This window comes from Heteronotia binoei, chromosome 1, assembly GCF_032191835.1.
Source record: "Heteronotia binoei isolate CCM8104 ecotype False Entrance Well chromosome 1, APGP_CSIRO_Hbin_v1, whole genome shotgun sequence".
Lineage (NCBI taxonomy): Eukaryota > Metazoa > Chordata > Lepidosauria > Squamata > Gekkonidae > Heteronotia > Heteronotia binoei.
The window spans coordinates 215,455,793-215,482,514 of NC_083223.1; the positions used below are offsets into that span (position 1 = coordinate 215,455,793).

Genomic DNA, 26,722 nt, shown 5'->3' on the forward strand with positions numbered 1-26,722 from the left:
TATTTAATTCTAGCATCACCAAGCCATATATATTGATTAGGTATTGGTATTGATTCTTGTTCTTATCGATCCACCGCTATATATGTAGTTCACTGATAGGTACAATGCAAGGCTGCATATTCACAATCTCTTAACATTTGAAGTGTAACTCATCTGTGTTAACTGATCATGAGAAAATGCCCTTGGTTTAACATATGAAATCCCTTGCTCAGTCATGATAAAACTCTACTGACTCCAGTATTCTTTTTAAGGGACCAATGCACTGGTAGGTGGCCCACCCTAAAACTGATGTATCTTGAATACATCTCACTTCTGTTCTGTGTAAACAGAACTATGACATATGTTATTATTTTACACCTGATACCTTGTACTGCATTTTCAGTATAGATTTATTAACAAATTTAACATGATTTTATCCACAGTTGTCTTGAATTCAAAGAGCTTCTGCTTCGTATTATCCTATGTACAGGATATGTTCAGTGAGAATTCTATTGTCTCCCCTCCTAGTGTACCTTTTAGAAACTACAGCTGAAATAATTTGCCTGCTACATATTCTTGCCATCTTTTACATTTCTCATCTGCTTTTACTTTTATTAAAAAACAACATAACAAAGGACTCTTCTAATACTCTAATAATACTCTTATTGTGGCAAAAGCTTTCATGGACTAGAGCACATGTAATCAGATGCAAGAAGTAGAGCGTGAAATGTATGGCATAATAATCCTGTTAATCACTAATGTTAATAATTAAACTCACTTTTATATTTGCTTTAACAGAGTAAAATCACTATTCATTTAACATTTCTTTTCAAGTCAAAGTTCTTAAATATGGGAGAATGTCCGCAGATTCTGAAACCACAGGGAAAAGGGACCTTTCCTCATTTTTCCCCCATGAAAAAAACCCCCAGATTTTGGAACACTGAAATATAAGAATACTTACTTTCTTATCAAGCCCAAATTTCTTTTACTGCTTTAAAAACATAAAATGAATCATTCATAGCTCAGCATATTAAATTGTGCTATTTGCTATATTTGTGAAATGTAGAAGTATAAATTGGAAGTTTTCAGGAATGCTGAAGTAACTCCTGTGAAATTATTTTCTCTTCTAGAATGAGTAAAATGCTTTTTAAAACAAGGCTTTACTCAGTCAAAATGGATAGTTTCATTTTTAGGTATTACAATCTATTGGAGAATAATTCCTGTGCACACATTGAATATACAACAATCCAAGATGCCCTTCTGCACCAAGAAGGAGCTGCCATCCCCATGAGAGAAGCACACAGGGTCTTTGCTTGCACATCACTGCTCGCCTTCTCATATGGATTTTGATCTAGCTTGCAGGAAATAGGGGGCGTGGCGTCGGCGCGAATGGCGACAGACGTGTGAGGCTTTAGCTCCTGACCCGATCTCCTCACCCTCCCTCATCGACGCAGGTTTTTATATCCTATTTCTTATCAGACTATGGGAAAATCGTCCCATAAAAAGAATAACTCATCTTTAGCTGGCGCTCAGCTTCTTAAATCCTTTCTGGACTCCAGCTCACAATCTGATCGCTCCCTGTCAAGGCCGCACAAAACGTCAAATATGGCAGATGGCGCTGCTAGTCTGCTTCCCTCACCAGATCTCCTCACAGCGAAAGAATTCCATAATACCCTGAGCTCATTTCAGTCAGAAATGCTAGACAACATGGCGGCTATACTCAAGCCAATTACAAATCAGATCAGCTACTTACAAATCACTTTACAAGAAGCCACAGCCACAGCTAACTCAGCGTTAGAAACAGGCCTTACTAATCAAGAGGAAATCCGACATCTTCAGAGGCAAGAACGCTGGGCCACAGACAAAATTCTGGCACTAGATAACAAAGCGCGGGAACGACATGTTAAGCTGCGGGGCTTTGAAGAACACGAGGAAGGAACCTCAGACCTGGCCAGCTTCCTAGCATCGTGGTTTTCTACAGCCCTTCAGCTGGAGGATGGCATCACTCCTTACATTGTTCGTGCTTATCGACTGGGTTCAACCTTCTCCTCCCGCTCCCACGGCTCCTGAGATGTCATCATCGAACTGGCTGACATACGAGTTAAGAGAAAGATCTTAGACACTGCCAGAAACCTTAATGGTCTTCCCTATAAGGATAAGAAAATACTTGCTTTCCCAGATCTATCAGCAGAAACCCTGCAGAATAGGCATTTCCTCAAACCTATTGCTCAAAAGCTGGCCGCAGCAAGCATCCGCTATAGATGGTCGCCCTCAGGCAGACTTGTCATACACCGCCAAGGGAAAAGCTGGACTACTGAAGACCCTGAAGCTGGTTTGTATCTACTTCAGTCACTCAACATAGATGTTCCGATGGAGCTGGATCGTAAGTCACAAAAGCGAAAATGGACCTTCGTGTCACCGCCTAAGGATCGTAAAATCTCAGCCCGTTCGCATGAACCAGCCCAGGCTCCGGGCTCTATACAGTCACTGCAATCAGTAAACTCATCATAAACCTGCGTTGTTATCTTATGTTATCTTACTTTAAAGCTTTGTCTTATATGATAATTAACATCTGAGGGAGGGTTGGGGGGGTGAGGGTAGAGTGGGGCTTGGCTCTCCAGCTCTCAAGAATGAGGGGAATGTGTAGTGGAAGGGTACAAGGACCCCGGTCTTGGGTGGTTTCCTGGGACCCACGGGTTTTCCCCATGTGCTGGTTACTGGTTCTGTTATTTAATGTATCCGATGGGAGTTCTGTCCCCCTGCAGACATCTTTCCAATCTATCTTTGACCATCATTTATATACAGAGGGGACAGAGAAAGGGAGAGGGGGGAGGGGGGTGGGGATGAGGTACACTTATTGCTGTTACTTGTATTATAGTGTTAGATATGCTGGTTACCACTTATGCTGCTACTCTAGTATGCCATCTGCTGTTCAACTAGGGATATCACATGATTGTCTATTAGTTCTGTATAGGTTTATTTGCCTTTTTTCTAGTTCTTGTTTGTTTGACTTTACACTGATGCAGTTCATTTGTCCTAGGAACAAAATGTATATGCCTTCATGTTTTATGGGCTTGCTTTTTGGATCAGTGGCCCTTTTTCTCCTGTGCTCGTCATTTTTCTTTCTCAAAGGCCCGCCAAGTTGGCTTAAACTACTATTTCTATTTAGCCCTGTTATAGCAATTAGTACCTTTCCAATATCCCATTATATTCCAGCAGTAATCATAGATTGGGACACTGTCCTACATTCACTCACATACAAACCATCCTTTTTCATAGTCATCAGGTCTCATACTGTATTTCCCTGCTATGGATCTTGCATTGTAATTGTCTATCGTCTCCGTCCTTTGTCCCTGACGGGAGACCTAATTTATAATCCATATATTTTGACCTAAATGGCCCTGGACCTAAAAATCTTTTCGCTGAACTGTCGAGGGCTTAATAGCAAAATCAAATCTAGACGCATCCTCTCAGGGTTGAAGAAACGTGCTCTAGACATTATCTTTCTACAAGAGACACACTTACGAAATGACATTAATCCCCTATTTCGCTCTGCCCATTTTCCTGTGTCTTTCACAGCCTCTGGTTCCTCTCATGCCAGGGGGGTTGCCATTTTACTCTCACGTTCAGTTCAGTTTTCTTGCTTGGCCTCTGAGATAGATGAACGTGGTAGATTTCTTTTTGTTAAGGGTAGACTCAATGACGAAATCACAACCCTAGCTGCCATTTATGCGCCTAATTCGGGACAACTAGAATTTATCCGGGAGATTATGAACAAATTAAAAGCTTTTCAGGAAGGCCCTTTAATTATCGGAGCTGACTTTAATTTCCTTATGGACACTTGGCTAGACAGAAAATCGGAACATTCGCTTCTCCACTCCCCCCCCCAGACGAGGCTTTTCCCCCTCAGGCTTGAATAAAATAATGTCAGAAATGGGGCTTACAGACTCCTGGAGGTTTCTCCATCAAAATGAGCGGGACTTTACCTACTTCTCTTCGCAGCATCAAACTCACACGCGCATTGATTATATCTTTATTTCTGATTCTCTTTGTAATGCTCTTGTAGATGCCTCAATTGAACCAAAACTCTGGTCTGATCACGCGCCCGTTATCTGCTCTATTAAGAAAACTGTACAATATGACCGTAGCTTTTCCTGGAGACTTGACAATTATTTATTATTAGATAAAGAACTTTTCAACCTAATCGAACAGGAAATTAAGGAATTTTTTAGCCACAATCTTTCTGATGACATCCCTTCCCAAACGGTCTGGGATGCGTGCAAAGCCTTCCTAAGAGGCAAAATTATTGCATTGGTTGCCACCCAAAAAAAGAAAAAACAACATCTTATTAACCTCTTGACTGAGAAAATCAAAGATCTTGAACTCCAACATAAACGCACTTGCAGCAAAAAAACATTTCAGCACTTGCAAGAGGAAAGGAAAAGGTTAGAGGCCCTGGATACTGAAAAAATCAAACATAATCTGCTATTTACCAAACAAGCCTTTTGTTATCGGGGCCCAAAATTTCATAGGCTTCTAGCGTGGAAAGCCAAACAGTAAGCCACCAACCTAAATGTGAAGGGTCTCAGAAATCGCGAAGGCGTTGTATGCACTTCTTCAAAGTCTATTTTAGATATTTTTAGTCAATTCTACTCTTCTCTATACCAATCCAAGAACCCACCACCTGAAGCGATCTCTGAGTTTTTTCAATCCGTTACTACACTCCCCACTTTGCTAGAAGCCCACAGAAAGTGTCTTGACCGCCCCATTGATGAGCTGGAACTTGCTGAAGCCATCAAATCATTGCGCACAAACAAATCGCCGGGTCTGGATGGCTTCACTTCTGAATTTTATAAAGCTTATAGTTCTACATTATCTTCCTACTTACTATCTCTTTTTAACTATATTCTCGATTCTGGCTCAGTCCCTCAGTCTTGGAGTCTTGCCAAAATTATTGTTTTACACAAAAAAGAGAGAGATGAATTAGACCCCAAGTCTTACCGACCGATATCTCTTTTAAACACCGACTACAAACTTTTTACTAGCATCTTAACAAGGCGACTGAATAGTTTTATGGCAAATTATATTGCCTCTGATCAGTCGGGTTTCATCCCTGGTCGTGACTTAACTGATGTCACCCAAAAAACACTGAATTTGATTCATCATTGCAAAACCAAAGCTGTTCAGGATGCCTGCATCCTATCTATAGACATAGAGAAGGCCTTTGACTCGGTCGAACCTCTCTACCTGCACTCCTTACTAGAAAGAATGAATTTTGGTCCCAAATTTCGTACTCTTATTGACTCCCTCTATCTCTCTCCTTCAGCACTACTTTGGATTAACAACTTAAACTCAGCTATTTTCAGTCTGTCTAGAGGCACGCGGCAAGGCTGCCCTCTCTCACCCCTACTATTCGCTCTTGCAATTGAGCCGCTGGCCATCAAAATCAGGAACGATGCTCGCATCCATGGTATTCTCGTGGGGACCAAAGCTTTTAAAGTTAGTCTCTTCGCAGATGATATAACCTTGTATCTTACCAACCCTTCCTCGTCACTTCCAGCAACTCACTCTCATCTTTCAGACTTCGCTATCGCCTCAGGCCTCACCATAAACTTTGATAAATCTCTCTTGCACCCCATTACCCTATCTTCTACCTCTATTTCTTTTATCAGCAAGCACTACCGATACAAATGGGTTAGAAAATCTTGGAAACACCTTGGTGTTCACATCCCGTTAGACTTCACTACTCTCCCAACCGTTAACCAGACAGAAATTTCCAAATCTATCAATTCTCTCCTATCCCACTCGGGGAAAAAAATTTTCACCCTTTTGGAGCGTATCTATCTAATTAAATCATTAATTCTACCTAAGATTGTGTTCTATTTACGGGCGGTCCCTCTGTGTGTTCCAGCCTCTCTGCTGCATAAATGGCAATCCCAAATAAATGAATTTGTGTGGCAGCATCGGAAGCCAAGGCTCAACTTTGCCTCAAGTAGACGGCCTATTTCGCTGGGTGGATTAGCTGTCCCAGATATTTCAAACTACCATGATGCTATTATCCTCACTAATTTGGTGAAATATTATAGGTCCTCCTACGTGGCGGACTGGAAGTCGATCGAGGATTTTTATCTCAGGGCCCCCTCTTTCCAGGAGGAACTCTGGTGTGTGTCTAAGCGCGTCAAAACTTCTTCTTCTCCGAACCCTTTTTTGGCCTCCATGCTGCAGGTTTGGCGTAAACACCGTAATAAGTTAGCTCCCCCGACCTCCTCCTTAACCACTTTTGTTAGACAGCCCTGGTTCGCTCCGGCGCTGAGTAAAGACTCGTTTATGCAATGGAAACGTCTAGGACTGACCCGATTTGCTGATGTTCTTCTTAAGGGGGTACTGAAAGATAAAGTGACTCTGGAGGCTGACTCTGACCTTCAACTCCCCTGGTTCGAATACCTTCAACTTAAACATTTATTAGATACACATTCCTTCAGTCCCCCTCTGCGCGTCCACCTTGCTGGCTTTGAAAAGATCCTATTTGGTGATTCAATCCCGATCAAAGGACTGATATCAAAAATATATCAATTGCTACTCAGCCCCCTTAATGCAAAGCCGCACTCCTATCAAGGTGCCTGGGCTCGAGATTTGCAGATAGAACTAACTGAGGAGCAATGGCGAGCCATCTGGGGTTCTTCCATATATAAAATGAAAGCAATGCATGTCCAACTTCAAGCCCTTAAAGTCCTCACACGATGGTACCGTACCCCAGTGCAGCTAGCACACTCGTCTTCCATCTCACCCCTCTGTTTCAAGAACTGTGGACAGAGGGGCACTTTTCTCCACTCCTGGTGGCACTGCCCAATCATAAATAGCTTTTGGAGACAAATCTATCAAGAAGTACAAGAACTCACGTCATACTCTCCTCCATTTACGCCCGAATTTGCCCTTTTAAATCTTCTAGATAACTTAAATATCCCCGAATCTGCAGAGGAATTGATCTCACTCATGTTTGTGGCTGCTAAATTTGCAATAGCTCTAGTTTGGAAACAACACTCTCCCCCCTCACGACAAACTTGGTGGTTAAAATTGTGGGATTATTTTGCACTGGATAAGCTCACTTATGACTTAGGCCCTCATCGTTCCCAACAAATTGCTTCCTCAAATTTTATAGAAAAATGGCGACCTTTCATTGATAAAGTTTATGCTGATAATAGAATCCCCAATGCCTCATACCACACTATATTGATGTCCTGTCAATTACTTTCGTAACTGCACTCTGTAATGGTGTCATGTTTTGATATTTGATATTTGATGCATACTCATGGTTTTCGTTTGTTATATCTGTATCGCACTTCTTAACTCAATAAAGCATTCTTAAGTTTAAAAAAAAAAAAGGAAATAGTAGAATTTCTCTACTATTTCTCTACCCTGAATCTGCTTTGTTCTTGACCCTGGCTACCTGTGGTTAACATTTGTATCTCAGCAGATAATAATACAGACACCCACAGATTAGAAGCAAACAGTTTACTGCCATGGCTTGCTAGAGATGATGCTAATACTAATTTTGTCTTTTTTGTTTGCAATTTTTAACAGGCTATAATAATGTCAAAGAAAAAAAAATCAGTATTTTTAATGTTATAAAGTGGAACTCAATATCCAGATAATTTCTAGTCCTGTTGCAACTGTATGAGAGTATATCTACCCAAGAAATACTTTATTTTGTGTGTGCTTTCTGTTTTCAACTTCTATGTTCTTTCAGATGGAAAGGATATAGTGCTGCCATCTGCAGCTGTCTCTTTTTAGTACTGGTGTGTACTTTAAATTTTGCTTTTGAAAAACTAAAGTATGTTTCCATTTTAAAACATGGAGAGAGGACAGCTCTTGTTACAAATGCAGATGCGGTTCAATGTGGCCAAGTGCAAAGTAATGCACATTGGGGCCAAGAATCCCAGCTACAAATACAAGTTGATGGGGTGTGAACTGGCAGAGACAGACCAAGAGAGAGATCTTGGGGTCATGGTAGATAATTCACTGAAAATGTCAAGACAGTGTGCGTTTGCAATAAAAAAGGCCAACGCCATGCTGGGAATTATTAGGAAGGGAATTGAAAACAAATCAGCCAGTATCATAATGCCTCTGTATAAATCGATGGTGCGGTCTCATTTGGAGTACTGTGTGCAGTTCTGGTCGCCACACCTCAAAAAGGATATTATAGCATTGGAGAAAGTTCAGAAAAGGGCAACTAAAATGATTAAAGGGCTGGAACACCTTCCCTATGAAGAAAGGTTGAAACGCTTAGGGCTCTTTAGCTTGGAGAAACGTCGACTGAGGGGTGACATGATAGAAGTTTACAAGATAATGCATGGGATGGAGAAAGTAGAGAAAGAAGTACTTTTCTCCCTTTCTCACAATACAAGAACTCGTGGGCATTCGATGAAATTGCTGAGCAGACAGGTTAAAACGGATAAAAGGAAGTACTTCTTCACCCAAAGGGTGATTAACATGTGGAATTCACTGCCACAGGAGGTGGTGGCGTCCACAAGCATAGCCACCTTCAAGAAGGGGTTAGATAAAAATATGGAGCACAGGTCCATCAGTGGCTATTAGCCACAGTGTGTGTGTGTGTGTGTGTGTGTGTGTGTATATATATATATATATATATATATATTTGGCCGCTGTGTGACACAGAATGTTGGACTGGATGGGCCATTGGCCTGATCTAACATGGCTTCTCTTATGTTCTCTTATGTTCTTATGTTCTTTTGCCCCCCCCCATGGGCATTCATATCTTAACACTGAATTATGATCTGTAGACTTGTTTTACTTCAGAGATAAACTAAGCTAACTTTTACCCTTCCATACTAGAAGAACTTATGCTGTCAGTCAAAAATATCATTTTCTTCTTTGCAGTCGCATAGGCTTGCCAGACCTCCTGTTATAGTAGAAGTTTCCTCCTCCTGCTGGCAAGTTCCATTGCCTCCAGCAGGTGGAGAAAGTTTTAAAACAAGCAATGTTGCTGATCACTACATCACCTCTGGATACAATCTGGAAGAGACAAAGAGTAGCTCTACGAATCACCAAAAACTGTGGTCACACCACCACCATGTCCCTGTCCCAGTCCTCACACTGCTTGCCAAGCTCAGAGTGGCAACTCTACAGCTGCATGATATTAACAGTGAGTTCACTGTTGCTTTGATTATCTAAGATTTACAAAGAGTGGCCTCTATCACCTGAAGAAGCTGCCAAAAATACTGTACAAATTTAGCAGTTTTTCAGGTTCTTTATAGACAGAAAGAAAGGAAACAAAATGGTCAAGACTCAAGATAATAGCTACTGTAGACCAAAATGACCTGACCAAATATCTATGTAGACCAGCATTCTGCACCTGTAACAATGAACATCAAGATATTCCAAGAAAATCCACAACTAGGGGTATGCAAAACAAAAAAAAAAATTGGATTTGGGGGTATTTGGGATTTTAGCATTTGGGGGACCAAACATCTCTTAATAGCAGATTCAGTAATCAAATCTGATTCAGGAGATATACAGCTATTTCCAAATATACAGTCCCATTATACCTTATGGGCCACTGAAGTTAATGGCAAAAATGAATGGTGACTGGGTAAATTGAATGGCGACTGGGAGGGAAAGGGTTTGAGGTAGCGGCTTCAGATTTACAGGGCAGCTGCAGGAGCCTTTCCCCCCACAGAACCACCAATTTCAAAAAACATTGGACCAGAGAGTTCAATTCTAGGGGCATCCAAAGAGGATGCCCCCGTTCCACCATTGTTCCCAGTGGGCCACTGAAGTCAGTGGACAAGCATGGGGTAATATATGGGCTCTGGGGAGGAGGTTTGAGAGAGAGGCCCCATATGTGCAGGGCAACTACAGGCGCCTCTTCCCCACAGAACTTCCAAGTTTCAAAAAGATTGGACCAGGGGTTCCCATTCTATGGGCCCCCAAAATGTTTGCCTCGCCTTCCCCATAGTCTCCTATGATGGGAACCCCTATAATGGGAACCATTATAGGAGACAATAAGGAGGGGGGGGCAAACTTGGTCCAATCTCTTTTTTTAGTTTGGGGGTTCCTTGACAGACTCCTGCAGGTACACTGCAAATTTGGTGCCTCTCCTTCAAACCCCCTGCTCTCCAGTGTCAACTTTCCCACCATGGGGAAATTGACACCTTTCCCCCCTGCCATAGGAAAGAATGGGGAATGAATGGACCCATTTGAGTGCCCCTACAATTGGAGCCCTTGGTCCAATCTTTTTGGAACTTGGTGGTTCTGTGGGGGAGAGGCTCCTGCAGTTGCCCTGCAAATTTGGGGCCTCTCCCTCAAACCCCCTCCTCTCCACAGCCCATACATTACCCTATGCTTTGCCACTGACTTCAACGGCCCATTGGGAACAATGGTGGAATGGGGGCACCCTCTTTGGATGCCCCTAGAATTGGATTCCCCGGTTCAATCTTTCTGAAACCTCCCCCCCCCCCCCACCGCCATTGCCTGCTTCTAGGGGCTGAGGAGGGCTTCCCACTATTGTGCTGCTCCCAATTCGGTTGACGGCAGCGTGGCCGCAGCACTGCAAGCCACCTGAATCTGCGGTCTTGCACGGTGGTCTTGGGGGTGCAGCATCTCTTCTTCAAGGGCCTGAGGCTGGCTGGTAAGGTACTCTCCTCCCAGGAACTTGTCGGGGCTGGGCAGCACTAGGTCGAGGGCGGGAGGGGGATGTGTGCTAAATGGGGGGAGGGGGTAGACGAGTCCTAGCCAGGAGCAGGTGGGACAGCAGAAATACTAGTTACTCTTGGGCTAGCCTACATACTATTCTTCAACGGATCCCAAAAAGTGATTTTGCAAACTTGCATATAGATTCATGATGTATATTTAACTTCTTACCTGTGGGATAGTGCTCTGTGGTGTGTCCGAAGGTGAAGTCAAAGATATCAACTCTTCCAATGTCATTTTTAGCAATCCTGTTTTACCCTTCTTTGGTTCTGAAGCTAGCAAAGCCTAGAATTTAAAAAAAAAAAAGATAAGTTACGCACTGACCTATTTTGAAAACATATCCTAACCAGTTCATTTCAAGATTCAGCATGCATCTGCATCACACACACTCCCATACAGCACAACAGAGGGATGCCAAACCTCAGCAGCAAGTCTCAGAAGGTGGCATGGGGGAAGCCAAACATAAGAATGTAAGAGCAGCCATGCTGGATCAGGCCAATGACCTATCAAGTCTAACACTCTGTCACACAGTGGCAAAAAAAACCCTAGGTGCCATCAGGAGGCCCACCAGTAGAGGTCCACCACACACAAAAAAACCCCCAATCTAGAATCATAGCTTGCTGAAATGGTTTTATCCAGATAAGCACCCAAAGAAAAGAAAACAGGAAATAAAAAGCAGAACTAAATAGGCAGGAATTGGAACAGGAGTGGGAGGAGGGGCTGACATGGTACAATCTCTCTTCTTAAATGTACTACAGAAACTAGGAAGTGGATAGGAAGTGGGGCACAAATTAGTAATGACCAACATGAAAAGAACTGCACCACTACTTCTCATACAATTTTGGGAGATAGATAATGTGAAAATGAACTGGTTCAGCAACCAGAGGCTGCTCATATTTCAGTAGTTTTAAAGCAATTTCTGTTCAAGTCAGAAAATTTTATTTAGAAATAAAAAAAAATACAGACCAGAGACAGGGTTGCAGAGTGTACAGTGCGAAACTAGGACATGCTAAACTGAGATACAAATTCCCACTCTGCCTTGAAACCAACTGGGTAATTGAACCCAGTTAATATAATCTGAAATATACTACATTCCCAGAAACATTTTATACAGTGAATCAATAATGCAAAAGTTAATCTCACACAGCAAAATAGAATGGATTGGACTCAAAGCGCTGCAAGCATCACTTTCAGAGCAGATCTCTGCTGCCTGCCCTTTTCCAAAGTAGGCTATTAGGCCTTATGAATCCAACCCATTCAATTCACAGTAGAAAGCAACAGGTTCTCATTATTCACTGTAATGTGTTTTGGGTAGAGCTTCTGAACAATAACAGACACTAGCACTGTTACACAAACATTTGCACAAGTACTGAAACACTGCTACTGTAAGAATGTTCTACAAAAGTTGCACAATTTCTTGAGCAAAAGAAAGTATATCATCTTTGGATATAGTTTCATTGTTCTTCCTGAACAGTTATGTAAGCAGAAAATACATTCCACATACAAAAGGATATCCTTGGATCTTATCCAAACATCTCTGTTTTGAATTGTGCAACTATATCAAACAAATATTTGAATTTTATGGAGCAAATCGGACTTGGCTTCAAATTGATGACAAGGAGACATTTTATTCACAGACACATGCACCAAGAAAAATCACATGTACATTCTGCTTTGTTGTATTTTCTCAGGCAGAACATCTTAAATCAATCTGCAATGCAAAAAGCTCTCCTTTCTCTCTCTCTTTCTTTCTCTTTCTCTCTTTTTTTAAAAGCACTCTGAACTTTCCAGGGGACAGACAACACAAAATATTTTCCAAAACATAATCAGCTTTCTTAAAATAAAAAATAATTTAACTTCTCTAAATGCCTAGCAGAAATACTAAGGCATACATAATTCTGTGTAGTTAAGTAACACAACACACTCAAATAAAAGAAATCCTTGCCCCTTTGTAACAGTCTGCCCAACACTCCCTGCAACAGATTAATTCCATATGGTTCTAACACTGTGCTCTAATATTCTTTCTGTATGTTATATTTCCACTCTTATCTTCAATTTTACCCTTCATAAAATGGCTCAGGGTATGTTATTAATACTATTACTACTAATAAACAATAACAGTACTTGTAGCAGCAGCTGTATGATCAGAAAAGCCTATTTTCCTGGAAGCGTTGCAAAAAGAGTAATTGGCAGCATCCATAGTGAAGCACAAATCCACTACAGTGTTCCTGCCCTCAGGAAATGCCCCTCAGCAGCTCCATGCTATTCAAACTTTTTGCTTCATTTATGTTCTATATAATCCCATATGAAGGTTTTTGGGATAGCAAATGTGTAAATTGTAACTTGTAAGCACGTTCAGAATTTGTTCTTTGGTCTCCCTTTGAACTTGAAAGGCAAGCACTATCAACTAAAATAAGTACACTAGTTTTAAGGCAATTTCTGTTCAAGTCAGCATCCCTTTAGAAATAAAAAAGGAAAATACAGAACAGAGACAGGGTTGCGTAGTAAACAATGTGAAACCAGGACTTGCTAAACTGAGGTACAAATTCCCACTCTTCCTTGAAACCAGTTAACAGAATTTGGAGAAATATACTACATTCCCGGAAACATTTTACACAGTGAATCAATAATGCAAATGTAAAATGCACATCTACGGTAGGTACCTGAATGTAGAATGGAATCCCAGCACTGCGTCTAGTGGCACAGAGTTTAGATGAAGGGTTGCTAGATTTAATTTCTTCTAATACATTATATAGCCACTGCTGTGGCAGCTTGTGTAGACTCTCATTGTCACACCTACAAAAGCATAAAAGAACAAATGAACCTTTGTAACTGAAAGCAGAACCATGAAAAGGAAGACAAAATATTTATTGATCTTGAAGTTAAATTTTCTAGAAAAGGAATACAGATTAGCATAGAAGAGATGAGTGTTACTAAATTTAGTGAAAATAATTTTGTGGGGAATAAAATCAGAGACTGTCTTCTTCCTTATCTAAGGACCAAGCTAGACATTACAATTTTTCATGGCTTGGGTTGGGTTCACTAACCCAACACACCTCTTGCAAAGAAATCCCTCTGAAGAAGGCAGCTGATGTGGTCATCGCACTTGTAAAACGTGCTCTTATTGGGTCTTATTGTTGATACTGTTACATTGTGCTCTCTCTCTCGGCTTGGCTTCGCGAACGAAGATTTAAGAAGGGTGCAATAGTCCACGTTTGCTGCAGGCTCGCTGGTGGCTGACAAGACCAATGTGGGACAGGCAGGTCCGGCCACAGCGGCTGCAGGGAAAAGTCTGATTTAGGGTTGGTCCTGTAGCAGTGCGATTCTTCCTCAATCTCCTTTTGTCCTCAAGACCAGCTATGCGTGTGTTCTCAAAGGAAGAGACAGCCTGGTGGATGGTGTGCCTCCATGCTTTGCGATCTGAGGCTAGGTCAGACCACTGGTGATGGTTGATGTGACAGGTGCTAAGGGATTTCTTCAAGGAGTCCTTGTACCTCTTCTTTGGTGCCCCTCTATTTCGATGGCCGGTGGAGAGTTCGCCATACAGGGCAATCTTGGGAAGGCGGTGGTTTTCCATCCTAGAAATATGCCCTGCCCAGCGCAGCTGCGTCTTCAACAGCAGTGCCTCGATGCTGGTAACCTCTGCCCGCTTGAGGACTTCAGTGTTGGTCACAAAGTCACTCCAGTGGATGTTGAGGATGGTGCGAAGGCAGCGCTGATGAAAGCGCTCAAGGAGTCGCAGGTGATGACGGTATAAAACCCACGATTCGGAGCCATAGATGAGGGTTGTCATCACAACCGCTTTGTAAACATTGATCTTTGTGCCTTTTTTCAGATGCTTGTTGCTCCACACTCTTTTGTGCAGTCGGCCAAATGCACGGTTTGCCTTTGCCAGCCTGTTGTCAATCTCCTTGTCGATCTTGGCATCTGAGGAGATGATGCACCCCAGGTAGCTGAACTGCTGGACTGTCTTCAGAACTGATTCACCCACAGTGATGCAGGGAGGGTGATAATCTTCCTGGGGTGCAGGCTGGTGGAGAACTTCTGTCTTCTTCAGACTAACTTCTAGGCCGAATAGCTTGGCAGCCTCTGCAAAGCAGGACGTCATATGCTGCAGAGCTGATACCGAGTGGGACATTGTGCTACTTGTTCGCAAAAACATTTTGCCTACAAGTAGCACAATTTAATAGTCTCAACAATCCACTAAGAGAGCCCTGGGCTGAAATTTTGCAGTCCCTGTCCCCTGCTGCATAAATAAAAAGATGAGGGTCTTTATGCTCCCTGTGTTCTATTAAGGTAGAAACACACTATATTTTAAGGTATTCTTTTTTCCTTTTTTCCTAATGGCAAACTAGAATGATGTTTATAATGTATGTTACATGTTCAAAAGTAAATTAGGTGGACAGGAACACCTCTGGGAAAGGCATGTTCTCAGTTTAACCCAGACCTACAAGCAACAGAGCAATGAACAGCCTCCATTTAGTGCCTTATGACACTCTCACCATCATTCTCCCATTCTGACATGTTACGATTTTGTTGGTTTCCTAACCAAATGCTATCCAGACTAAATGTTCTTTCAATTTATTAATTTCACTATTAGTTGTTTTTTCTAAACTAAAACCTCAGTATTCAAGGTTACATTGCCATGTTGGCACTTTGCAATAAATTAGTGGGTTTTGGCACTCTGTCTCTAAAAGGTTCGCCATTACTGTCCTAGACTATATAAACAGAGAAAACATCACAAAGTATTATATTGATAGTGTTTTCATTGCAAGGCACAAAAATATGTCCTTGGCATTCAACATCTTTCAATGTAATTAGAGCAATGTAATTGTTTTATTTTTTAGTAAACCATGTTCTCTTTTGGTTCCCACACATTCTTCTTTCCAGCATACATATTACTAGGTACAACATCACACAACACATGTTGATACATGTAAATGGAACAGTAAATGCACTTGTGAGACATTTCAGAAAACACTACTTATTGTAAGAACCCATAAAGCAATCTTGGACAGGATGATACCAACTTATTAAATTCAGTGTACACCTGCACTGGAGCACCTCTGTTGCAATACTTCTGGTTCAATCTGGCAAGGTTTACTACAACATTTGCATGAAAATTAACACTAGGTTTCAAGCATTACACTGCCGTGACTATACCTTCTCAGCAAGCCTATTAAATACCAGCAGTGGCAGCTTGCCACCACAACTGTTTCTCTGAACAGCTGCCTCCCTAGAGTCAGTTTTCTTAAGGGGAAAGACACCAACCCACCGCTTGAATTACAAGTCAATTTGTGATTCAAGCAGCCTAAATCCATTCATTCAGGAACACTTGCAAAAGCAAGCCTTTCAGAGGATTCCCTTTTTGCCAAGTTTGTAAAACCATTAAAACTCTAGTATCAAATTCTGTTATGTGAAGCATGGTTGGCAGGAGCACAAAAGTAACCCTACGCCAGGCCTAAGGTTGTCATGCAAAGAAAGGAGTGAATTTCACAATAGAGGAAAAGGGAGAAAGGAGGATGTGTCTCAACACCTGGGTCCTGATTTGCCAAGCAATGTTTACAGAGTGCCAGCATCATGTCTGTATTGGGCTTCAGAGAGGAACAAACATGGAGATGCATTGAGCTGGGAGCACAGTACTATATAAGGCTTCCTACTTTTCTCTGCCACATGGTAATGATGTTATTGACCGTTTACTTCTTGAATTTTAATTTATTTCATTTATACACAGCCTTTCTCCCTAATGGGAATGCAAAATTTCCTCTCTGTGAGGTAGGCTGGCTGAGTTTGTGTGACTGGACCAAGGTCTCCAACAAGTTTCCACAGCAGTGTGGAAATTTAACCCAGGGTTTCCCAGGTCCTTGTCCAACATTCTCATTACTACACCAAAGTTATTATTTCACCTTAAATGCCAAGATTATTCTCTTTACCATTCTTAGAAGTGAAATCAATGAAACTTTAAACAAAGGTTTAAGATTAGAATAGATTTTGCAAACTCAGTGATCTTTTCATCTAGGGCTCACTGTCAAGGACACCAAGTAAACATCTCTTAACTAGGCTATTACTTCCTGGAGTAAAACATAAGAACTCTGCATATGATAAAGAGTCTATGTGGGTAAATATCTAGTTTATAATCACTACAAGGTTTATTTTAATAATCCAAATTTACTTTGAGCAGTGTACGAATACCACAGTGATCGGCTTCCTCATCAAAGGCTCCTTAGAAAACTTGAGAGTCATGGAGTAAAAGGACAGGTCCTCTTGTGGATCAAAAACTGGCTGAGTAATAGGAAGCAGAGAGTCAGTATAAATGGGCAGTCTTCGCAGTGGAGGACGGTAAGCAGTGGGGTGCCGCAGGGCTCGGTACTGGGTCCCATGCTCTTTAACTTGTTCATAAATGATTTGGAGTTGGGAGTGAGCAGTGAAGTGGCCAAGTTTGCGGATGACACTAAATTGTTCAGGGTTGTGAGAACCAGAGAGGATTGTGAGGAACTCCAAAGAGATCTGTTGAGGCTGGGTGAGTGGGCGTCAACGTGGCAGATGCGGTTCAATGTGGCCAAGTGCAAAGTAATGCACATTGGGGCCAAGAATCCCAGCTACAAATACAAGTTGATGGGTTGTGAACTGGCAGAGACTGACCAAGAGAGAGATCTTGGGCTCGTGGTAGATAACTCACTGAAAATGTCAAGACAGTGTGCGTCTGCAATAAAAAAGGCCAACGCCATGCTGGGAATTATTAGGAAGGGAATGGAAAACAAATCAGCCAGTATCATAATGCCCCTGTATAAATCGATGGTGCGGTCTCATTTGGAGTACTGTGTGCAGTTCTGGTCGCCGCACCTCAAAAAGGATATTATAGCATTGGAGAAAGTCCAGAGAAGGGCAACTAGAATGATTAAAGGGCTGGAGCACTTTCCCTATGAAGAAAGGTTGAAACGCTTGGGACTCTTTAGCTTGGAGAAACGTCGACTGCAGGGTGACATGATAGAGGTTTACAAGATAATGCATGGGATGGAGAAAGTAGAGAAAGAAGTACTTTTCTCCCTTTCTCACAATACAAGAACTCGTGGGCATTCGATGAAATTGCTGAGCAGAAAGGTTAAAACGGATAAAAGGAAGTACTTCTTCACCCAAAGGGTGATTAACATGTGGAATTCACTGCCACAGGAGGTGGTGGCGGCCACAAGTATAGCCACCTTCAAGAAGGGTTTAGATAAATATATGGAGCACAGGTCCATCAGTGGCTATTAGCCACAGTGTATGTGTGTATATAAATTTTTTTGCCACTGTGTGACACAGAGTGTTGGACTTGATGGGCCGTTGGCCTGATCCAGCATGGCTTCTCTTATGTTCTTACTAACTGGATGTATATTATATAACATGATTTTGTGTATGTTAAGGGGGGGTATGGATTCAGAAAACAGGAGTGAAACACTTCCTCAAAATCTGGTTGTTTAAACAATTTTTAAATATAAACAGTAATATATATATATTGCAGTACTGCAGAAAAGCTAGCATATCATTTGTAAATTAATAAGCACAAATAAAAAGCATCATAAGGGTGTAAGTTTGTCTTATCCAACATCTCAAATGCTTTCTTGCCATGCAGTATTTTTCCTCTTCAGTAATACAATTTGGCACTGCCTATAAAACCTTTATGCATAGCAATCAGCCTTAAAAATAAGTATTTCTACCAAAATTACAGAACAGCCTCTAGTAAAACACTGTTAGTCAGCAGCAAAACTTCCAGCTGACTTTCATGCCAGGGCTCTTTTAACTCTTGGGAATTTTACAGTGGCTGTTACACTGCTGGGGTAAATTTTTCTCAAGTTGCACTGAGAATGGAGATTCCACATGCCACACAGCAATCCATTATTAGATGTGTTTTCTCTTTCATAACAGTTTGAAAGTATATAACAAGTTCAAAATAGTTCAAAATGGCAGTTTTCAAAACATAACACTAACAATATGAGAAAAACAACTGAGGTCACTCTTGTCAATGAAGAACATTAAAAATATGTTTTTAAATGAAATCTGTTAGAGTAAACTTTTCAAGAGTGGTTTCAAACATTATGCAATAGTTAAGAAAACAGAAAACACGACTGCCTCACTCTTATTGTTTAAATTAAAGGCAATAAATAAATTGTCCCTCATCTACCAGAAATAATGAAACGGCCAGTTCACACCTTGGCTGGAATGGTACTTAGAAGGAACATATAAACTTGGGGGTAGGAAGGGGTAGTTTGCTTTCCTTTCTGCACACAGGCAAGGCCTGGATATGCTCAGGAGAATGAGCTGAAGGGCAAGAGCCAAATGATGGGAGTTTAGAGCTGGTCAGATCAGCTGGTAAGCCCCACCAAGCAAACAGAAGCTTCCCTTTCCATACTTGTTTGTTACTGTATTTGTATTATTTTATCTGTACTGTCCATTGCTTTGAGTCTCCATTGGAGAGAAAAGTGGAATAAAACTATACTTAAAATATTTCTTAATGTTACAGTCTTTGAAAAACACTCTTAATTTAATTATGCCACTGCAGAGCATTAGAAGCAAACAGATTTTATCATCAGCTCTCTCAACAAAGCCAGGAACTAGGGCAAGTTGTCATCTAACTTTTGCTCATGCTGAAATATTTTGACCTATACTATTAAACTCACTGAATTCAGTTGCAGTTCATAGAATCATAGAGTTGGAAGTGTCATCTAGTCCCAACCCCCTGCACAATGCAGGAAACTCACAAATACCTCCCCCTAAATTCACAGGATAATTCAGCATGGCAACAGAAAGTAACTGATTCAATTTCTGTCAAACAGAACTTTGTATTTTTGGATCTTTGAAATATTCTCTGTTGGTTAATTTTGAAAAGTGAATATTTGTATTTGAATAAACTTAAATAGAATTTTATTTTTACTGCTTTCTTTTGACTAAAATTAAGCCATACAAATAAATATAAAATTCTCAATTGCTAAAAACTAGTTTAAGGCGTTTAAAAAATCCAGTTCAAGTCCAGGTTACTCTCTCGTATTTACAAGTGTCCTATTATAAACTAGTTTATTTTCATGATACTGCCAAGTCTGAAAAGCAATGGCCTAAAATACAACACTGTTCATCACATTTAATTAATTCATTTATACCTCACCTTTCTCCCCAGTGGGGACCCAAAGTTGCTTACATCTGTTCTCCTCTCTTCCAAAGCCCTTTCTAATGTATATTTAAAACAAAATGAATGGTGCAAACAGTCTTTCCATTTGTTCAGAGAGATAAACATGGGGGCAATTTACTGCCTATGTTCATCTTCCATCATTATAAATTAGGCTAAACATTTATCAGCTCTTGCCAGACCTATAAAACCAACTATTATAATCCAAGCAGACTCTCCTGTGCATTCTAAAAGTATCTGAGTTGGGAAACAACATAGTTTCCTCTTGACAGGAACTTTTATTCCTAGCAAGTTTTGCCCTGTATTTCAATTTGCCCAGAATTTTAGATCACAAACTCATTGTGACAGAGACCTACATTAAGAACATAAGAGAAGCCATGTTGGATCAGGCCAATGGCCCATCAAGTCCAACACTCTGTCACATAGTGGCCAAAAAAACAGGAGCCGTCAGGAGGTCCACCAGTGAGGCCAGGACACTAGAAGCCCTCACACTGTGCCCTCCCCCCAGCACCAAGAATACAGAGCATCACTTGCCCCAGACAGAGAGTTCCATCTATACCTTCTGGCTGAGAGCCACTGATGGACCTCTGCTCCATATATTTATCCAATCCCCTCTTGAAGCCATCTATGCATGTAGCTGCCGCCAACTCCTGTGGCAGTGAATTACATGTGTTGCTCATTTTTTGGGAGAAGTACTTCCTTTTATCCATTCTAACCAACTGCTCAGCAATTTCATTGAGTGCCCACAAGTTCTTGTATTGTGAGAAAGGGAGAAAAGTTCTTCTTTCTCTACCTTTTCTATCCCATGCATAATCTTGTAAACCTCTACCATGTCATCCCCCCAGTCATCGTCTCTCCAAGCTAAGGACCTGTCCTCTCATATTCTATAAAATGCCGTGTATACAGATGATGATAACATGATAAAGACTCCCTTTAAACCATAATTTTAGAGCATCACATAAATAAACTTAAAAATACTACTGCACTGTGACTGCTACCAGTGTTCAACATGAAAGCAGTACAAGGAAATGTATTCAAAGTAACCATGAAGCTCAATGGAAAAATTATGGCACTTATCTTTGGACAAACATAAATTTTCATCCTGCTGGGCCCAGCAGAAAGAGAAAAACATACTGAAATGCAATCTGACAAATTCCTACTACCACAACACTGTGCTGCTTTGATGATGCCAGAAGTAATACAACCTCATCCAGTCACCATTAACTTCAACATTTTTTTGCAAGCAAAACTTTTGGTTGTCTTAAAGTAATAAAAACATTTAGAACTATTGACACTGAAAGCAGAGGAGACTACTCCCTTTGACTTGGCAACAGCTACAACCTTATGGGTTGGCTGAAATGTTATTTCTATAAAAAGCAGGTGATCCTAAAATTTAGAAGAAAAATGGACTTTTGCAACACAAGAGTGGCAGTCACAAACTCAAGTATACCCTACACCACATGGCCAAAAAACCAGGAGCCATCAGGAGGTCCATCAGTGGGGCCAGGACACTAGAAGCCCTCTCACTGTACCTCCCTCCCAAGCATCAAGAATACAGAACATCATTGCCCCAGACAGAGAGTTCCAACAATACACTGTGGCTAATAGCCACTGATTGACCTCTGCTCCATATGTTTATCCAATCCCCTCTTGAAGCTGTCTATGCTTGCAGCCGCCACCACCTCCTGTGGCAGTGAATTCCATGTATTAATCACCCTTTGGGTGAAGAAGTTCTTCCTTTTATCCGTTCTAACCTGACTGCTCAGCAATTTCATTGAATGTCCACAAGTTCTCATATTGTGAGAAAGGTCGAAAAGAACTTCTTTCTCTACCTTCTCTATCCCATGCAGAATCTTGCAAACCTCTATAATGTCATCCCTCAGTCAACGTTTCTCCAAGCTTTTATCATCTTGCAAAACAGATGTTCACCCACTAAGCCATGGCCCCACTCCTTTGGCGCCCCTTCATGTCCATGAATGTTGCCAAGCTTATGAGTGAGACCAGGAGAGCTACTGTTTTGCCTGCTGCTCCTTCTCCTCTCTTTTTCCCCCAGGAACAGTCTTATAGTTTATATGCCATTTCGTTAATGTTTGAACTTGTATATAATAGATTTTAACTGTTTTTTAAACTGTTCACTATATGTTGTAAACCACTTTGAATGCCATGATCATGGGGGAGAGCAGAATAGAAATCCAATAAATAAATAAATAAGGTGCCCTCTCTTATTCTTTGTCTCCTTTGCCTGATCTATGTTTGACTACAACTACATGCTATATTTGCTTAAATTTGCAGTTTAATATCACATTTCACTGGAAAAACCCTCCAGGACAGTAAAAATGGAAAACCCTATCTCTCTCTTCTCTGCCTCTTCCCCCATTATCCATGTGAGGAGATTGGTTTAGGTGTTCCTGCTTGAGAAGGCAAGCCCTGGAGAGGCCCCAGATCCTCCCATATTCCTTACAGGGTACTTTGGTTTTCTGCCTGAGAAAGAAAATCCAACCCCAGGCTACCTCTACAAGGGCCAGCTATTCAGTAAGGTATGTGTCTGCCACCATTTTTGTCATGACCTTCCTGATTTCTTTCCTCTCTTTCTGGATGGGGGGAAACGTGGGCTGAGCCAAACTGCTCCTCTAAGCTGAGGCAATATTTCCCACTGGGAAGAAGGGAAGGGGAGGTTCCTCCTCCTGATGAGTAATCTGCCTACCTCCTTTGAAGTGCCCAATGGCCCACTCTTACCAGCCACCAAGTTCAACCTACTCCTTGCCACAGCCAGTGGAGCTGGAAGGTGAGGAGGCTTGCTGCTACTGTTGCCAACATTTCACTTGTCCCAATGGGACTAAAGAGACTGGGGAACCTCCTGGCCAGAGCACAGAATCCCCATGGCTTTTGCCACTCCTCCAGATAAGGACCCTGGAATGTGCTGTGGGGGGGAGGTAAGCTGTATGGGAGGCAATCCCATCTCAACCTGGCCAGTGGCAAAAGCACAACCCACCTCCTAATGAAGAAACAGGAGGGGGAAATAAAGGCTGTTGAAGAAACAAAATCACTGTTCTCTCTAAGAAGCACAGCCAATAATGACCTGTCTGCTGGCTAGACAAGGCCAAAAATGAAAATCAAGGGAGATGCCCCTCCCATCAGGAATCATTTTAAAAGGCTAATGACCTGCACAATGGTTCAAGCCAGCCCCACCCTAGACCACCAGTGAAATGGTGCACAAGTGTGCAGCGCAAGAGTAGCTTTAAATGAAGACTCCTCCTGACCCATAGCAAAATACAAGAATGACTGATTTTCTCATACTTAATCCACAAAATCTTTTTTTTAATCATACAGTTAGCCAATACATAGTTACTTTGATTCCAATTCAGCAAATGGTTTCTGTGGTTCCTTTGATTTGTTTTTCTTCTTGCCAGTTAAAACAGTCGCCTATGTAGCCACAATACCTACTCTGATCATTTTCAATGAACACAATAAATGTGTCACACAATCTTCACCTTTTGCCACAGTTCATACAGCTGCAGTCTCTGTCCCAACCAAAGCAAACTTTGTGCTAAAAATAATTTAGTAATGTTCCTTAAACTTGAATTTTACTAAAACATTTGTGGCAAAGCCCAAACATTTTATCTACATGCATAAGAAAAAAAAAAACCTAACATCTTACTCTTACCTGAATAAAAAGCTTTTCATTGAATTAAATAATCACAAACATACCTTAGAAAGATAGTCTGTCGAAATTTAAAAAGAAAAATACAAAATGCTTGTTGCATTCTAGAACAGGACACTGTCATAATTAACACTGTACTGAATTCTTAAAAGAAAAAAAACAACAAACCTTATATATGTATATAAAAATAGCATATGTATATATACAGTAAAGTAACACATATAAGACTGAGCAGATATACACTACAAATAGATTCTCATCATTGCATGGAAAGCAGATACATCAAATATGCTAACCAAGTATGCAAAGTAAATCCTTATAGCAAGAGGAGTAAGGTTTATTATGAAAGAAAACAGTTATTAAAAGTATTCCTAAACTGTAAGGACAACCAATAAAGGTAAATTTATACAATAATAAAGTAAAAAACATGTACTAGATCACAGAGATGAAAACACATCTGACTAAAAAGTATGAGTATTAAATACCTCCATATTTCTATAAGATACAGACCACAACTAGCACATGTGAAGAAAGAAAAGGGAAGATAAAGAAGAAGAAAAATTATAAGTAGAGATGCTCAAGATATTCTGGGTTATATAGTTGAATGCCGTTTGCTGTAACAACATCAATAAAAGGAAACCATTTCTCTGTGAATTTTGAGTTACTAGATTCTGAATCAGAATGTTGGATATAGTCTGTGATTTTTTTTTTCCATAATAAGGAAATTGATGGAACCTGAGATCAGGGCTGGCCCTGGGACACTTGGCGCCCCAAGAAGACTCACCATCTGCTGCCCCCCTTCACAGCACCACCCTGTGCACTGTGCCCCACTGCTCACAAGGCAGATGAAGAAGAGAAGCGATGGGGAGGAGGAAGGGCAGGTGGGCAGACAAAGAGGGAAGCAACGGGGAGGCGGAGAGGCGAGCAGATGAAGAGGGAAGCGATGGGGAGGAACAGGTGGACGAAGAGGGAAGCGATGAGGAGCGGCGGGGTGGGCAGGTGAAGAAGGAAGCAACAAGGAGGGAAGCAATGGAGGTGGGGCGGGCAAGCTGTGGAGGAGGGGAAAAGGCGAGTGGAGGAAGAGGCAACCTAGCGATTTGTCTAGAGCATGGGGAGGGGGGAGAGCCGAATTCGGCGCCCCCGCCCTGCCAGCACCCTAGGCAAATGCCTAATTTTCTTAATGGGCAGGCTGGCCCTGCCTGAGATTATTTCCATTTAGAAGCAATCAGGGATTTTGCAGCTAAAATGAAATGTGAAAAACTGGGATGTGGATTCATACTCTTAGTGACTACTGTAAAAAAAAAAACCTTCTCCAAGGAAGGCTTTGGTAAGGGCAAAACACAAAATTCAATAAAACCCTGGAGTATGTGTTCACATGCCCTAGTTGGAAAGCTGCCATCAGCCTTTTGAGTCTATCCCAAATGTCAGAAACCAAAGGGCAAGCTTCTAACCTTTTCCAGAATTTAACCAGAAAGGCAGCCCTGCAAGGATGGCCATTTGCAGAATGAGTTTCCACAAAATAATTACCCAAGGTAGGTGAGCAGTACAGTCAAGGGACAGTGTAAACTGTCTTGAAGATTTTTGAAGAAAGGTGGGAGGAACATTTAATCAATAAAATATGTATAGAAAGTGGCCTTCTGGGTGGCTGCCTCACAATTATGGAAAGACCTCCCATTATTTATTTATTAAAATATTTATATCCCTGCCTTTTCCTTGAGTTTTTAAGAACTCTTGGCCACTTATAAACATGCTGCAAAGCTTCTTCCTTTGGGCTGGCTTTCAGGTACCAGGAAAAGAAATGTGAAAGAGAGCAGCTAAATAAGAGGATATTAGGGTGAAATAGTTAAAATGCTAGAACCTGCCACAAATGTCTAAGAACGGATGAGGTAACATTTCGATGATAAATTGTACCTGTATGTAAGGAAGAGCATCAACAATAGCAAACTTAATGGCTGTTGTTGCAATTTACCTTGAGAATACTTCAGTGAGCTTCACAAAGCCAGAATATGCTAATTCAAATGCTCCTCTGTGTCTGGACTTCAGGAGATGATGCTTGAAATATTCCCCTATATTTTTTACCTAGAACAGTTTTCAGAACACAAAAACATGTTTTTATTAGAATACCTGTGGCAAAATGAAATTTTACTGCAGAAAGATGGCAGAGTCCAAAGACAGGGTCATCTGAAGTAGGAGAAAGCTTAGTCAGCTTTATGGAAGAAAATTCAGAGACGTTGGAAACAAAGGGAAGGGATAAAACATACAATGAACACAGAGCTAAAACAGGACACACACAAGTCCTTTGTCATATAGCAGTGCCACTGAAGGCTGCAGGAGACAAATTAAATGTTTCTTCACATTTAATTTTGTACAAGTAAGCAACATTTCAGGCAGATGTGTTTGGTCTAAATATGTGTTTGGTCAGCTGCACTCTGAAACAGTACAAGACAGCCACAAAAACTGTCCATGGAGCTTCAGCTCATCTGTTTTAGTTCTTATTCATGCAGTTTCTCTTGTTCAGGTAACTTGCAGCATACCAATTCAAAAGATGTCCTGATACTACAACAGGGTATTTTGCTAACTGTCATCAGTGTCATTATAAGACCTCAGACAGATATGGCAAGAACAACTACAAATCACATCTGTGGACAGTTTATAACACATAGAAGATAAAATGCTGGGGGAGAGGGCTGTTCAGAGTTCTCCTGGCTTGCATACTACCTAGTGTGAGTGGAGCAGTAGTTGTGAAAGGGAACATTCCAACTCTCTCCCTTCCTGCTGCAATATGTAGTACCCTTTGGGAATAGTGTGGATATTAAATGAGGGTCTGAGTATGTGGCAGGAAACTGGTAAAAACTGCCCCTCCCCAGGTTATTGTTAATATGCACATTTATATACTCCCAGTATTCTAGGCAAGAATCACAAACAACCATATACCCACTGTTGATAGTCTATACTGTCACTTTGTGCAGAATTCCAGCTCCTCTAACCATACACTATTAAGTTCCTTCTTTGGGGAAGGGCTGTGGATCAATGGCAAAGCATATGCTTAGCATGTAGAAGATCCCAGGATCAATCCCCAGCATCTCCAATTAAAGGAATCAGGTAGTAAATGATGTGCAAGACCTCTACTGAAGACCTTGAACAGCTGCTGCAAGTCTGACAATACTGATCTTGAGAGAGAAAAAGTCTGGTTCAGTTTAAGGCAACAATGC

The 26,722-nt window shown here is 41.3% G+C and overlaps 1 protein-coding gene across 3 annotated transcripts in view; it reads right to left on the reverse strand.

The window, feature by feature from the left end:
- THADA (THADA armadillo repeat containing) overlaps nt 1-26,722 on the reverse strand; it is a 313,338-nt gene that overhangs the window by 220,691 nt on the left and 65,925 nt on the right. For all 3 annotated transcript variants that reach the window (XM_060247508.1, XM_060247518.1, XM_060247527.1), the window contains exons 22-24: nt 25,480-25,589; nt 13,353-13,485; nt 10,861-10,974 (exon numbers count right to left, since the gene is read on the reverse strand). In XM_060247508.1, the coding sequence (XP_060103491.1) occupies nt 10,861-10,974; nt 13,353-13,485; nt 25,480-25,589 (357 nt within the window). The remainder of the gene's footprint in view (nt 1-10,860; nt 10,975-13,352; nt 13,486-25,479; nt 25,590-26,722) is intronic.